The 15,658-nt window shown below is 40.7% G+C and overlaps 1 protein-coding gene across 2 annotated transcripts in view; it reads left to right on the plus strand.

Moving 5' to 3' along the window:
- The window catches only part of MYO10 (myosin X), a 106,162-nt gene that overhangs the window by 8,061 nt on the left and 82,443 nt on the right, over positions 1-15,658 (plus strand). The window contains exons 2-6 of one of the 2 annotated variants that reach the window (XM_079144573.1): positions 2,976-3,100; positions 3,852-3,865; positions 3,980-4,064; positions 4,700-4,803; positions 14,454-14,583. In XM_079144573.1, coding sequence (XP_079000699.1) covers positions 2,976-3,100; positions 3,852-3,865; positions 3,980-4,064; positions 4,700-4,803; positions 14,454-14,583 — 458 coding nt within the window. Of the gene's footprint in view, positions 1-2,900; positions 3,101-3,837; positions 3,866-3,979; positions 4,065-4,699; positions 4,804-14,453; positions 14,584-15,658 lie in introns of those variants that run through there. The other variant, XM_079144574.1, reaches the window with a different exon arrangement.

Below are 15,658 nucleotides of genomic sequence, written 5' to 3' on the forward strand. Positions count from 1 at the left end.
CCTCTGGCGCCCCTCATCTCTGATTCACTTCCTCTCTTGATTACACTTGCTTCATCATTCACCGCGTTTTCCAGCAACTCTCCTCTCCCGATAGCGCCCGGCTTTGGCTGCCTCCACAGATGCTCAGGACGAAGGGGCTCTTCTGTTAAGCCCCGTGAGCACTAATGAGCCTGCCGCCCCGATGGGCGTCTACTCCGCGGATGCTCCTGCGTCTCCCTTGGTCGACTTGCCTTTAGAAGTTCGGCTTCTTTGCTCCTGCCGTTCTCCCCACAGTACCAAGCGTGGCGCCTAACGCAAATTCGATTGGGCTTCTCCTTCAACTCAGTCTCATCTCTGCACTTCCCTCTGCTTCTGCTGCCCCATTACTTTATCCTGGACCTGACAGTCCCATGCCTGGATAGCAGCAGCAGCCAGTCTCCCTGAGGGAGCTTTCAGCCCTTCTAGAGATTTCCTCCCAGGTTGGTGCCCTTAACGGGTTCGTCTCACCTCCTGCTCATGCCTCGGTCTTGGTCATCTCTCTCTGCTGCCTCCGGTGTGGTCCAGCTGCCCTGAGCAGTCCCATGTCCTGTGAGGGCCCATCCAGGCTTGGCTGGCTTCTGTGCTTAACTCGATTACCATCTCGCCCAGAATCCACCCCCTGTCCTCCATTGCCAGACTCCCTTTAGCCATTCTTTGAAGGCCTTTCTCAGACCTCCTTTACTTGCCTCTCCTGCCCCCTCTGTCTGAATTGCTTTGTTCACTTTCCTGAGCCATCACTGGTCCCTGGTCCCCGAGGGGCTTCAGGGCAGCCGGACCTGCCGTTCTGTTCTGACTCACTTAGCTGCTGCCTCCCAGGATGACTGAGAAGGAAGTGAGTCAGTGTGGGTCGTTCCTGCAGGTTCATTCATTCATAAAATTGATGAATGATTTCACATTCATTCACCTGCTTGAAGTTTCCCAGAAAGATACTGTTAATTACATCTTTAACAAATACGCACCAAGCACCCACCACTCTGTCCAAGTGTGTGGGCTACAAGAGAGCACAACAAGATCCCACCTCCCGCAGGACTTCCCTGCCTTCCCTGCAGGCTCCATCCGTCTTGAGACATTTACCTAATAAAAGACAGTACTGTGTACGTGTGCTAAAGAAGCCTGTGCGAGACCAGAGATGGGGCAGCCTGCAGGAGAAAGGACCTCTTCCTCCCCTGCAACTCAGCTCTTCTGCAAAGGAATTTTGATCTCCCTTTTCCACTTTTCAGCCGCTGTCTGTTGAGGGATTGTGGTGCCATTGGCCAAGCTGGTTGTTTTAAACAGCACCTACACTTAGAAGCACAAACTTCTGCCTTTTGTCTTTCAGTGGTGAAAGGTGGGGCAGGGAAAACCGAAAGCACTAAATTGATCCTCAAGTTTCTCTCGGTCATCAGCCAACAGTCTTTGGAATTGTCCTTAGAGGAGAAGACATCCTGTGTTGAACAAGCTATTCTTGAAGCAGGTATTTCTTTTATCGATTTCTTGTTTCCAGCTAATAGGATTTACTTTCCTCAGCATAGAATAGTTTAAATCAGCTGGTCTAGTTTCCTTTTCTTGACTTCTCTTTTATAATTCCTTAAGAAACAGTCTTGGCACACGTGGTACCTTTAGTAGCCCCGGCAACCTCTCCTGCCCGTGGAAGGTGCTCCTGACCCTTTACCGTTGGGCCAGTTTGTGATGCTGCTGAACGTGCTGGAGAGCAGCCTCCTCTCCGGCCTGGGCTTCCCAGTTTCTGAAGGACCTGGGCCAGTGTGGCACTAGCTAGTATGGCAGCTGTGGAGGAGAATCCAGTCGGTGGCTTTTGGGAGCCCTTGTTATCAGTGGAAAGCACAACCACCAGCCCCTGTGTCCCAGAGCTGAGTGTGCAGGAGGAGGAGGGCTCTGTCCAGCACAGGGCCGCGGGGAGGCTCATTGCGAGCAGGATGGCGTTTGTGCAGCCTCTGCTGGCACAGAGCGGTAGCACACATTTCATAATAGGGAGCTTCAGAACTTGAAGGAGGGCTGTGTGCCAGGTACCATCTGAATTATCGTGGAAGATTCGTAATTGCCTGGTATCTGATTTGTGCCTTAGAAGATCTCAGGTAGGGGGCATTGCATATCCTATTCTTTAGACAGTTTTCCAGGGGTCAGCAGATTACAGCTGATACGTCTTGCAACCTTTTTTTTTTTTTAAGCAAACACTTAATTTCTTTAAATCGTAGTAAAACACAACAAAACTTGAAATCCTAACAGCTTTTCCTTGTATAGCTCAGTAGCTGTAAGTGCATTCACATGGCTGTGCAGCTGTCCCCACCCTCCGTCTCTAGAACCTCTCTGTCCTCTCCTGCAGCCCTTCGCACAAATAGGTTTGTTGAAACTTAGCCGCACTCGACGGCATTATGTCTGGCTGCTTTCAGGCTATAGTGGAGGAGCTCAGTAGTTGCCACAGGGACCTCGTGGTCTGCAAGGCATAAAACATGGACTGTCTGGTCCTTTACAGAGAAAGCTGCTGACCCTTGGCCAGCCTGACTCCATTTTTCAGTGGCAGAAGATTCAGAGATATTACATGAGTCACCTGCAGGACATACAACAAATGGCTGAAATTTTCAGGACTGGAACCTTTTCAGCTGTTAGGATTTGAGTGCAGGCTTTTTCGGGCAGTCCCTGACATGCATTCACAAACCGAAGCTAGTTTGTGCAGGGATGAGCTGTTGTGGCCTTAGCTGAGGGTCCTCCTTTGCCAGCATCACTAGCTGTAGATTCTTGCTCTTACTCAAAATGGATGTGCAGGAGAAACCCATTTAAGCAAGTGTTTGCAAAGTCTGCCTTTTCTGAAAATAAATACAGTCACCCTAGGTTCCTTTGGTTGCAGATTTTTTTTTTTTTTTTTTTTTTTTTGCGTTTGTATATTTTGACATTTGTGAGAAATGCTTTTGCTGCTTTCAGATCTCCCTATTAACACTCACCTGCTGTTCTCCTTTTCACAGCCCCATCATGGAAGCTTTTGGAAATGCAAAAACGGTGTACAACAACAACTCCAGTCGCTTCGGGAAGTTCGTTCAGCTGAACATTTGTCAGAAGGGAAATATTCAGGGCGGGAGAATTGTAGATTGTATCCTGTTTCATTTAGTTTTTTTTTTTTTTTTCTGTAGCATGTAACTCTTATCAGTGAAAATTGTTCCGCTTTATCACAAGGCCCCAAAAGGAACATGAAATATTTTTTACTCTAGTTCTACCTAGTTATTTCCATTTTTTGGTATCAGAAATTGAGCCCAGGGCTACTTACCCACTGAGCCACATCCTCAGCCCTTTTTTGTATTTTATTTAGAGACCAGGTCTCACTGAGTTGTTAGGGCCTTGCTAAGTTGCTGAGGCTGCTGTGAACTGGCAGTCCTCCTGCCTCAGCCTCCGGAGCCACTGGGATTATAGGCATGTGCCACCACGCCGAGCTGGGCCCCACTTATTTAAAGGTTCCACACTGTGTCCCCACCCCCCAGTATCTCCACACTGGAGACCAAGCCTGTGACCAGAGTTTCATCCTGTGAGCCTTTGAAGGACACACTCAAACTATATCCAAACCATGGCAGTTCTCAAACATCAGATATTTGAAATCATTTTCATCAGATAGGTGGGGACATGATAAAGTACCATGTGTCAGTCTTGGAATTGAGTTTAGATGAAGTGTTCTGTGCTTTGCTTGTTTTTGGGGGGCACTGCAAATTTCTGTCAGATGACAGGAACAGGGATCTGTATCTGTAAGGAGCTGTAATGATTCAGTTAACGAAGAAAAGAAAATCAAACACTAATTTATCTTGTAACATCTTTGTTTTATTCCTTGACTTGCCATTGCTTTTCACATGAAGATTTATTAGAAAAAGTAAGTACATGATTGAATTCACGTTTTCCACGGTAACGGTTTTCAGAAATTATTGGTCTGTGCAAATTAAGCAGAGGAAACATCTCTGAATATAAATTTGGTTTCTCTCCGCAGAACCGAGTAGTAAGGCAAAACCCTGGGGAAAGGAATTATCACATATTCTATGCGCTGCTGGCAGGGCTGGAACATGCAGAGAGAGGTACGTGGGAAGGGCAGCCGCGGATGACCTGGGTCAGCGTCTGGTTCTGCACTTGAGACACACGAGTGAATGACGAGACCTGTGTCTGAATGCTGTCCTCGTCCATCCCCGGCCATGAAATGGGCCTTATACGGGTACCATAAGGTGTCCAATTCACTGTAGGGAAAATAATAGCTAGAGAGGATGATCAATAGAGCAATTTTGAATTTATTGTTTTGAGAGTCTTGGTACATTTTTAATTTGAAGGATATTTATGAAAAGCATGTACTGTGTTATATCTGGTTTTACTTTAAATCACAGCCAAATAAAGCTAATTTCTAAACTTGATTTTTAAGAGAAAAAATAAAACTATCCTCAAGTTTTGTTTTTTCCCCAGTAACTTTTCTATCATCCCATTGAGTTTTTCTGTTTTCCTAAATGACGATTATAAGGGACCTCAATGATCTTATTAGGAAGTTGTTAGGGACATAGGTTTATGTGTATGATTTTAAAAAGCACAGAATGCAATCCCCAGAACAAGAAAGAAAGACAATAAAACAAAAATACACACACACAATCACAACATGAACTCTTTTGAATTTTCTTATCCCGGCTAAGTGAATATTGATGCTTTCTTTTTCTTTTTCTTTCTGTAGAAGAATTTTATTTATCTGTGCCAGAAAACTATCATTACTTGAATCAATCTGGATGTATAGAAGACAAGACAATCAGTGACCAGGAATCCTTTAAGGAAGTCATTGTAAGCTATTTCTTTTTATTCCCCTCTATTAAGAGTGACAGATTTCATCTTATGTTACAAAAAAAAATTTTTTTTTCTTTAATAGAAATAATTACACTTGGATGAATGCTTGAGAATTCAGGTATTCCTTCTTTTTCCAAGTAGTGAGGAAGACTGCCCCAGGCTGGAAGGGAATTCAAGGATCCTCTTTCTTTAAAAGGTGGGCAAGCCTGTCAGTTAGGACCCAGGGGTGGTTCACTTGAAACAGTGTGTTCAGAATGCCTGCCTTCACCTGTTCAAGACCAAAAAATTCTGGGCTTTGCATTGAAGCAAAGAGGTTCCCAGTTTTGGCTTACAAGTAAGATTTCTCTTGAAAGTCAGTTTCCACAGCTAAAAACAAATCCCTCAGCTGTCGGACCCCGTGACCACTGGGGTATCACCCATTTCCTGGAGCCTGAATGCGAAGCCACTTCTGATGACGTGAGCAGTGGTCATCTCAAGACGGGGTCGTGGCATGCCATGTCTCTGGTGGTTCTCACATATCACAGGAGCACCTGGATACCTGGCCATCCAGCACTGTCGACAGCCCACCTGACTGGGCACTGCCAGGAGCTTGTGGCGTTGCGGGCCCAGACCCTTGTCAGAGCCCTTTCTAGAGCCATGGAATACGTGCAACTGGGGTCGATTGGTGATCTTTATAATCGTTATCCTCACAAATGCAGCCAACACGAGTTGAGCACAGCCGGTTCTCTGGATCCACGTTTCCTATCGTCAGGTTCAACTAACCGTGGAACAAAAATTTTTTAAAAATAGTGTACTGAACATGCGCCTGATTTTTTTCTTGTCATTATTCCCTAAAACATAGAATATAACAGCTACTTGTGCCCATTGTATTAGTGTTACAAGTAATTCAGAGATAATTAAAAGTGTATGAGAGGATGTGCAGAGAGGTTACATGCAAATAGTGTGTCATTATGTAGAGGGGATTTGACCATCCTGGATTCTCACTTCTGTAGGGGATTCTGGAACCAGTCCCCTGTGGATATCAAGGGACACTTACTATAAGGATCTACTTATTGTAAGGATCATTACGTGGAGTTACATCTGTCCTCTCAATAACCCAGTCAGGTCGTTGGAACAGTTATCTCTGTTCTGAGACTCAGAAAGGTTAGTGACCAGCCTACCTTACCAAAGCGTGTGGTGGAGCCAGTACTCAAACACTCTGTATCCAAACAATTTCCTTTTCCTTTTCCTTTCCTTCTCTCTTTCTTTCTTTCTTTACTGGGAATTGAATCCAGGGGTGCTTAATCACTGAGCCACATCCCCAGCCCTTTTTAATATTTTATTTAGAGACAGGGTCTCACTAAGTTGCTTAGGTCTTTGCTAAACTGCTGGGACTGGCCTTGAACTAGCAATCCTCCTGCCTCAGCCTCCTGAGCCATTGGTATTACAGGCATGCTTCCAAGCACTCTTAACTGCAAATTCCAGTCTCTAAACTACCAGACATGGCCCACCTGTTTTCAGTGTGCCTCAGATTTGTCTTAAAGTACCAACAACTGTGTATTCCATATCCCCTGTTAGTCTCATAGATTGGTTCGTACAAAATGCCTTGTGCAATAGAAGTATTTTTAAAGTGGGTTAAAAGCATACATAATCTTCCATATCTAATGATATATCTGTAAGTCGAAAATGAAATTTCAAGAGAGGGTAAACCCTAATATCGTCTTCCTCTTTATCTTTTAAAAATGTCACAGTCTTCCATTTCTGATTCACAATGGTTTTTATTGCTGCTGCTTTTTTCTTTTTCCTCCTGGCTGTGACTGGGTTCAGGGTCTCACACATGCCAGGCGAGCATTCTACCCCGAGCTACACCATCTCTTCCTTAACCTGCCAGTGGCTTTCTGTAGACAGCACAGTTGCAGGGTGTACACTGAGAGTCATGGGGACCAGCCCTTTGAACTGTGCTTTTATGAGGTGTTTTTCTAAGTATTGTCAGCCTTCGTGTCTCTGGGTCTCACACGCATAGATTCAAGCAGCCTCAGATAGGAAATATGTTTTAAAACAATTGCATCTGTACTGAACATTTACAGACTTTTTTCCTTGCCATTATTCCCTAAACAATATAGGGATCTGAGCATTTGTGGATTTTGCTATCTGAGGGGTCTCCTGGAACCAACCACTCACAGATGCCAGGGGATGACTCTTATTTTTATTTATTTATCTCAATTTTATTTTGGTCTCCTTAATATACTATGTTCTTAGTTATTTTTCTCTATTTTATCTTGATCTCCTAGACTCTTCTTACTCCTCCAAACTTCTTCCTTCATCTGCTACTATCTCTGTTGAAAAGATCATTTGTTGGAAGAAGTACTCATTTTCAGGGAGTAGGGCAAAAAGGCTTGTCTTGTGAATTTTTTGTTTGTTTCTTTCTCAAGCCAAAGAACAATAACATGTGATCAAAAGATGTTGTTCCTGGAGACAGACAAGATTCCTAAATATCCGAATCTTGTTTCACTACAGGTCCCATGCCCGCTGTGCTGGCTGGCCACTAGGGTGTACTTGGCAGTGAGGGATTCCCTGGCCCTGCAAGCGACCCAGATGTTCTCCTGATGGAGTTATACTCTCTTCCTCTTGGAGCACCATTTTTCCACTCAGAACTCTGTTCTTTTTGTTAGCTCCAAGTAGACTTCGGGAGGGAGGTTTATTTTCACTGATTACTAGCTTTTATTGCTGAATCAAAATAAAGATTCTGGCATATAAAATTCAATCTTATGACCACAGGGTATATCCTGTAGAAAGGAAGGGAAATTTGCAGTTTGTACACTGAGAGGCATGACATACGAATATACCTAACAAACTTATTCTAGTTACATATCCAGCTTATAGAATATGTTTACAGATCCCTAAACATTAATTTATAAAGACTTTTTAGTGTTGGCTCACCAGAAGTATCAATGAAAACTTAGCTGATGTTCATTAAGATCACATAGGGGACATTTTTGCTGTTATTATTTAACCTTGTTCTGCAATTTCTTTTATTTTTATTTTTATTTTTATTTTTTTCCCTCACAGTGCTGGGGATTGAACCCAGGGCCTTGTGCTTGCAAGGCAAGCACTCTACCAACCGAGCTATCTCCCCAGCCCCATTGTTCTGGAATTTCTAAGCAATACATTAAAAAAAGAAAGAAAGAAAGAAAGAAAGAAAGAAAGAAAGAAAGAAAGAAAGAAAGAAAGGAGCAACTTTGGGGGAAAAAGGAGAAAAAGATATTTTATTCTGTATACAATAAGAATCTGTCCTCTTAGACCTGTGATAAGCAAGAATTGGGGAATAGTTTTAAGTAATTTGTTGTACTCATAAAACAAGATTCCCTTATGCCAAGTAAAACTTCAGGTATATTTAATAATATGGAAAACTTTGCTTTTTGTGTAAGAAGTGAGGATAGGAGGTAGCTCTCTACATATAGTGAAAAAACTCTGTATGTTTTTTGCTATTCTTTATGTAAATTATGTATACAAAGCAATATATATTCCTTTGAAAATAAGCATTTTCATATCATATACATATAGCAATTATATGTGCAGAAAAAAGATTAGAACAAAAATTTATACCAAGATCAAAATTCTAGGATTTTATTTTATTCTGCATCATTATCTGTAATATGTTTGCAATAAATGTATTAACTTTTTTTTTCCGTACTGAGGATTTAACTTGGAGATACATTACCACTGAGCTACATCTCCAGTGCTTTTGATTATTATTATTTTAAATTTTGAGACAGGGTCTCAAAGTTGCTGATGCCCCATCAACTTGTTGAGGCTGGCCTTGAACTTGCTTTTTTCCTGCCTCAGCCTACCAAGTTGCTGGGATTATAGGAGTGTACTACTGTGCCTCTAAAGAACATATTAACTTTTTAATAACTATTAAATGATCATTTTCCTAATACCATAATTTCTACAATGCAGTCAGTGCCTCTGTATCCATAGGTTCCTTATCCATGGATTTAACCAATTGTAGATCCAAAGCGGTTTTGTTGGTACTGAACATGTACAGACCTTTTTTTCTTGTCATTATTTCCTAAGCAATGTAGTGTAACAACCATTTACACAGCATTTATACAGTGTCAGATAGTATAAATGATCTAGAGGTGATTTAAAGTAAATGGGAGGATGTGTGTAGATTATATGCAAATGCTGCATCGTTTTTTACATCCAGGACTTGAGCACGTAAGTGTCCTTACTGATAACAGTGGCCCACCTTACCGCCTAAGGCAGCACTCAGCAGCCAAGACTAACAGATGTGGTTCACATATGGCATTAACCTGTTCAGGCTGAAGTTGGTTTTTATACACTCCATGCGTGTGAATACCCGCCTCATGCCAGGCACTGCGTTAAGCACCAAAGCTTGCAGTGAACAAGTCAGACATGTTACCTGCCTCATGCTGGAGAAAGGAAAAGATTTGGAACCGATGACATGTCATTTGTCTCAGTATTTCTAGTACCGAATACCATATAAATTTATGTTTGTATTTTAATTCCATGAAGCTCCCTTTTCAGAGGTGGTGGAATCAAAGGGAAGGAACCACATTGTGTTGGGTCTCAGGGACCATGTGTTTACAGAATATGTCAAAATGTTAAGGGAGAGAAATTTATTTTTGTGAATTATGTAAGCAAGTGTCACTTCTGGTGTTTATTTGTAGCTTTTAAAATTTTCTTGACTACATTATATCCATTTATGAATATGTCAAAACGATCTCTATATTATACATAACTATAATGTACTTATAAAAACATTACATATGTATATTATTCTTTGTGACCCTTAATGTCAGTGTACTCTGCAATAGAACCTTTTGAAAATTTTGCTTATTTCATTGAGAATATGTTTTATGTTTTTTTAAAATGCACTATTGACAACGGCTTACAGTAGGAGTAAGAACCTGTGGGGTGTTTATGAAGTTTTAGGGGAGATCTGGTTTTTCCTGGGGCAGAGGCAGTGAACCTACACTCAATTATTTTATAACCATTTTTAATACACCTTTTTAAAATTCTCTATAAATTTTTCAGTGAGGATGAAAAACTATTTCAATTCAGAAGTAACAACTAATTTATTTTGCTCCTGTATTTGACCCACCAGAATGGTGGCTGATGAAGTGCGTGTGAGATAACAAGAGCCTTTGATGAGCGATGGTCTCTTCAGTCTGTACCACAAATACCGAATATTTACAGCATGCGTGGCTACAGACCACAGCTGGAATTTCCTGACCACACAGACCTTACTGCCTGCATCCATGGGTTTCAAGTAGCGTGTGACCATGATTATGTATATGTACATTCATTCAGCATGAGTCAGATTTTATTAAGATTTAAAGGATTGACTTTGTGCTTCATTTTTCTAAAGGTAGATATATAAGTCTCTTTCAATCTTGGAAAAGGCGGGAGTTGTCAATCTAAAGAACAAACAGAAAGATCATTGACAGATAGGGAGTTTATTCAAAAACAACACTGTAATGGGAACATAGCAAACTGCATGTGTATTCAAGGAGGTTGAGGCAGGGGGGAGGTTTTTAAAGACAAAATGGAGAGGATTACTGAAGTTTGTTGTTTTTGTCTTTGTTTAGTAATAGCTATAGGCTATAAAGGTCAATGACAAGGATGCATCCATCCAAGGATGGACAGGCAATTTTTGGGTAGATGTTCTTGCAGAAGTGTTTTTATGAGGTTGCAGTAGCCTCTGTCCACAGTTGTGGTCCGCGCAGTCTTTTGTGAAACTTCTTGTTCTTGGGCACAGGTACATGAGATTCCCCCCACCTTCACAACTTCTTGGCTTTATATATTTAGTTGGTTAAGTTTGACATAAGTGACTCCATTTTCATTTTGACAACTTTCATAGGTGTAACAATTTTATACATATAAAAATTTTTAAATGTCATTAATCATAGAATATAACATAGGATTACATAATAAATTATTTTCAAATTAGTTTATAATTTGCTGTGTCCCAAACTGCCTCCCCTTCTATCGTTTAAGTCATACCACTTGTTCAAGGTTCACCTGAAGTCCCTATGTCCTCTGAGAGGGTGACTCCTTTTTCCAGTGCGCGACTGCCTTTGGTACTTGATAGTTGAGACTGTATCACATATCTGTTGCCTCTCTACACACACACACACACACACACACACACACACACACACACACGCACGCACATTCACAAGCACCTATTTTTTTATGTGCCTAATAAAAACTTTTATTGAAAGTACTTTGTGTAACTCAGTACCAGTTTTATAAGAAGTTACTATTTGGCAATTCTGAGCCACACTGAGAATTTCCCAGGGTTTTTTCAGTCTTGAGCCATATTATTGAGATAATAAAATAATTATAATAAGCCTTAAAGTGGCTACTCTTGCCAAGGGGGGATTGCTCGCTGAACTGACTATAAACAGGACAGTAAGAGACAGTAAATGGAGGCTCTTGCTAGAAGTTTGAGCACACACACCCACAGTGGTGATAATTGGTTGCAGCCATTAAATTACCCCATCATATGATTAATGCAATTACCACTTATCACTATACTGCTAATTAACTAATCACTTACAGCTGAACTTGAAAGCAAAGAAGTCACAAATTTATTAATACTGTAAGCACATTAATTTTATTTCATTTCATTTCATATTTTCATAGACAATCTTTCTATGTATTTTAAGAACTTAACCAAGGATTGTTTTTTTTTCGGGGGTGGGGGGACTTGTATCGAGGGTTTTCAGTTGACGGGAATTTTCTGCTACCATGTACTTATTCTTTTTAAATCTTTCTTCTCTTTAGTATTATGTGAAGTCTAGATAGTTGAATTGGTAAAGATTTTCATTTTCTGTTGTCATTGTAAGGTTAACTTAGAAAATTGTTGTAAACTAGGACTGGGGATGTTACTAAGTGGTGGAGTGCTTGCCTAGCAGGTACAGGGCCCTGAATTCAATCCTCAGTGACACACACACACACACACACACACACACACACAATTTTTTTTAATAAACTAGTTTTGAATATGTTTTATTTGAGAATTTTAATCATAGGAAGAAAGAAAAAAATATTTTCTTAACCTTACGGCTCTGCTTTTATCTTTTAGAATAAGTCACTGATAAATATCTTTAAATTTGAATAAATACTTTCCCACAGGCTTTTTTAAAATTGATAAGCACTTGACAAATAGTTCTTATTCTTTGAATCAACTTTTGCCTTTTACCCATGAAATAAGTCTTCTCAAGTAATTCTTAAGTAATTCATGGTTTTAAAATATAACTTTGTTGAGATACAATGTACATGTAATAAAATGCTTCTATTTAAATCTATATGGATTTTGAATTTATATACCTGTGATCCCACAACAAATATCAAAATAAGGAGTGGTTCTCTACCCAAAAAGTTCCTCTGTACCCTTTTCCAGAGAATTCCAGCCCCTCAGATGCTAATGATTTGATTTCAGCCACTGTAGTATAGATTTATCTTCTCTAGTTTCATGTAAGAGGAACAATACAGTGTGTATTCCCCTGTCTAGCTTCCTCCTGTCACCTACAAGGAATATATCACTGTACAATTTTTTTTTTTCATTGAATAGTCAGAATCTTGTTGATCTACTTACCCATGATTGGTCTAATTTTTTGTTATAAAAATATTATCAATACATTGTAAGACATGCTGCAACATAATGTTCATATATCTCAACACCATTAACTAACAGTTAACCCTAATGGTTATTATTGCAACTATTATCACTTTTGTAAATTTTCCTACCAGCTTGATTTTTTTAAAAAAGATACAAAAATGCAGTTTTGGGTGCTGAAGGTGTAGCTTGGTGGAGCACTTGCCCAATGTGAATGAGGCCATCCCAACACAACCAAAAGGATTGCTGTTTTGTTTTGTTTCATTTTTTATGTAAATCTATAAGAAATGTAATCACTTCTGTATAATGTAATTTTCTTTAAAAACTACTATTACAGGACAGCTTACTATATTTGAGTTGTCTCATTCTAAGAACTTTTTTTCCCGTTAAGATGTTTATGCTCTCCTCTGTAATGAATATTTCACAAAACCTTTCTGCTGAAGTTTTTCTTGGAACGAATTTCTGGCCTTGATGTTATTGGAGATTACATAAAGAGATTTCCTTTTTTCTTTTTATGACCTTAGCAAGTAATAGAATTGAGTGGATAATAACATTTAATTTCTAGGCTTTGAGTTACTTGAGCCTGACTTTGAGTCATGATTGTGTAACCCAGAAAGTTATTTAATGTCTATGAACCTTTGTTGTTTTTTTCCCCTTGTTACTAAAATGATAAGATTAGGTGTAAATGTGACCTAGCACAATATTGCCACATAAGTTGTGTTATTTTCCCAAAAGATTACTAATTTATGGTAGCAACAAGCTGTGCATACATTTCCCTGTTCCACCAGTCTTTAAGTTGATAATTTAGAAATGTTTTGCTACTTTGATAGAAGTGCTCTCAGATTTGCTTTCATTTGCACATGTTTGATTTCAGGGAAGGTAAACATTCTCTGTGGGTTTACGTTTCCTCCTAGAAGTGCCTGCTCTGGTTTTGTCGCTCATGTGTCTTTCAGGAGAACTTTTAATTATGTCTCCCTCCCATTGTTTGTCTTCTCCTTCTGGCTTTATTGCTTTTTCCCTGTAAAGAAATTAGACCATTCACGTTTTTAAATCTCCAGTTGTTTCCTTTGCAGTTTCTATTGTGTCAAAGTGGCACATGGCTCCGTGTTCTCCTGACTCCTGCTAGTCATGGTACAGTCCCCTTCTCTGGCAGCTCCTCGTCATCAGTGTGCCAACAATTCTGTCCTCAGGGGGTGGGGGCAGATTCTTGTGAACAGCCTTTTCCTCAAAAGAACGTGCTTCCAAATCACAATGGAAAACGACTGACTCTTAGATCTGATTCAGAAAACACCTGGCTCAGTTGTTTAGCTACTTGTCCTGGTAACAAAGTCCTGGAGGTGCCCATTTATTTTTCCCAAAACAGCATGTGTTAACTTCCACCTACTATCCTGAGGCAGGGACACAGTCATAAACATCCTTTGGAGAAATTAAAAATAGAGACGTGAGGACTGTCCAGGGAAAACAGATCCCGGTCTGTTCAGATTTTCCTTCAGTATCTGTTGTATAAAAGAAAAGAAGGTCCCGTCTGTGGAGCTCCTGGCCAAGAATTTTATTCCACCTGTTTGGCCCCTCTGGTATATAACCATCAGGCAGAGGCCTCAGTTTACCCTGGAGTCTCATCAGGTATCACCGCCTTTGCCCCCCAAATGACAGCACACCCCCTCCAGTTTCATGTTAAGAAAGCCGAGTTGGTTATTTTTCGACATCTGCAGGAAACAGTCCCATTATCACTGTCATTATAGTGTCTCCTTCAGGTGATTTTTTGTAGCAGAAATACAGGGCTTATGTGTACGGCATATATTTATTTTATTCCATCGACTGGGCTATCTCTGGCATTCCAGGTCCTTTCTTTATCCTTCTTCTTTCACATGGATCATTAAAAGTGAGTGATTACTCACCTTTACTTGTTTTCTTGCCTTAAGACCAACACCTCATGATTTTATCAAGCCATGAATATTAGTTCGTTTTCTTCAATGTCAGGATCAACACAAAATCACATGTATCTATGTGCTTGCAGACGGCAATGGAGGTGATGCAGTTCGGCAAGGAGGAAGTGCGGGAGGTGCTACGGCTGCTGGCTGGGATCCTGCACCTCGGGAACATCGAGTTCATCACTGCCGGTGGGGCGCAGGTGTCTTTCAAGACAGGTGAGGCTGCCTGCCTCCCGCCTCGCTCCCTTCCTGCAGTTTGCCTCCTGGAAATTAAACCTAGAAATTAACTGACTGACTTTTACAGTAGAGGTTTTCTGACCCCTGGGTTGAGAGCTGTCGACCCTTTTTCTCTTTTTGGTGCTGGGGATTGAACCTGGGTTCTCGTACATGTATGCGCTGGGCACACTCTGTCACTCTCCCCCCAACCCCAGCCAAAGAGCTGTAGACTTTTAACTGTACCTGATGAAGTGTCAGCTCGTAAAGGGTCAGGGCACATGAAAGTGACCACTGATTGGGTGGGGTGTCCTTGTTTTCCTTCTGACTAAGAAAGAAGGAAAATGGGCCAAGTAAGTGGCAATAGGAACAAGCAGGACTTAATATAGGGAAAATATTCCGTCAGGTGGACTTGAGCTTTGCCCTGGTTTTTAGGGGGTTGGGTAGTGTAGCAGTTAAGGTCATTAGTTTTCCAAGCCAGAATGCTGGGTCCAAAACCCAGCTTTGCCACAAGCTCTGGTCTTTGTTGTTAATCCCCCAACCCTGATAACTTCTCACCTCAGAGATGTATTGTCAAGATAAAATGAGTTCATATACAGACAGCTGTATGTCAGCCTTCATTTTCCTGGAGTGGATCATTTACTGGTGTTTTGAGTACTTTCCTGATAGAAGCAGTGGGTGGGGAGATAGAGGCTGGCCACTGGAGGAGTCCTGGGTCTCTTGAGGAGTCCAGTCTGCAGGTCAGTTCTTCTCAGATGTTGATCCCACCAGCTTCCTCCATATCCTCAAATCATGGAATCCCAGAGAACTTTTTTAATGTGGATTATGTATGTTTAAACTTTAGAAATTAGAACGAAGGCATTTAAAAAGATTTATTAATTCCTTTAAAAATAAAAATAATAGACCCGTATCATATTAAAATAAATGTTTTTATTTAAAAGACTGTCTTCCCAAATAGAAAACCACTGTTCTGAGAACAGTTATGTTATATTACCTTTTCGCATTGCCTTTAATAATAAGGATGTCATTGTGTCTTCAGTGTCTGACATGGTGAAGGACAGCTTGATTCTCATGCCTG

This window comes from Sciurus vulgaris (genome assembly GCF_902686455.1).
Source record: "Sciurus vulgaris genome assembly, chromosome: 6".
Taxonomy (NCBI): Eukaryota; Metazoa; Chordata; class Mammalia; order Rodentia; family Sciuridae; genus Sciurus; species Sciurus vulgaris.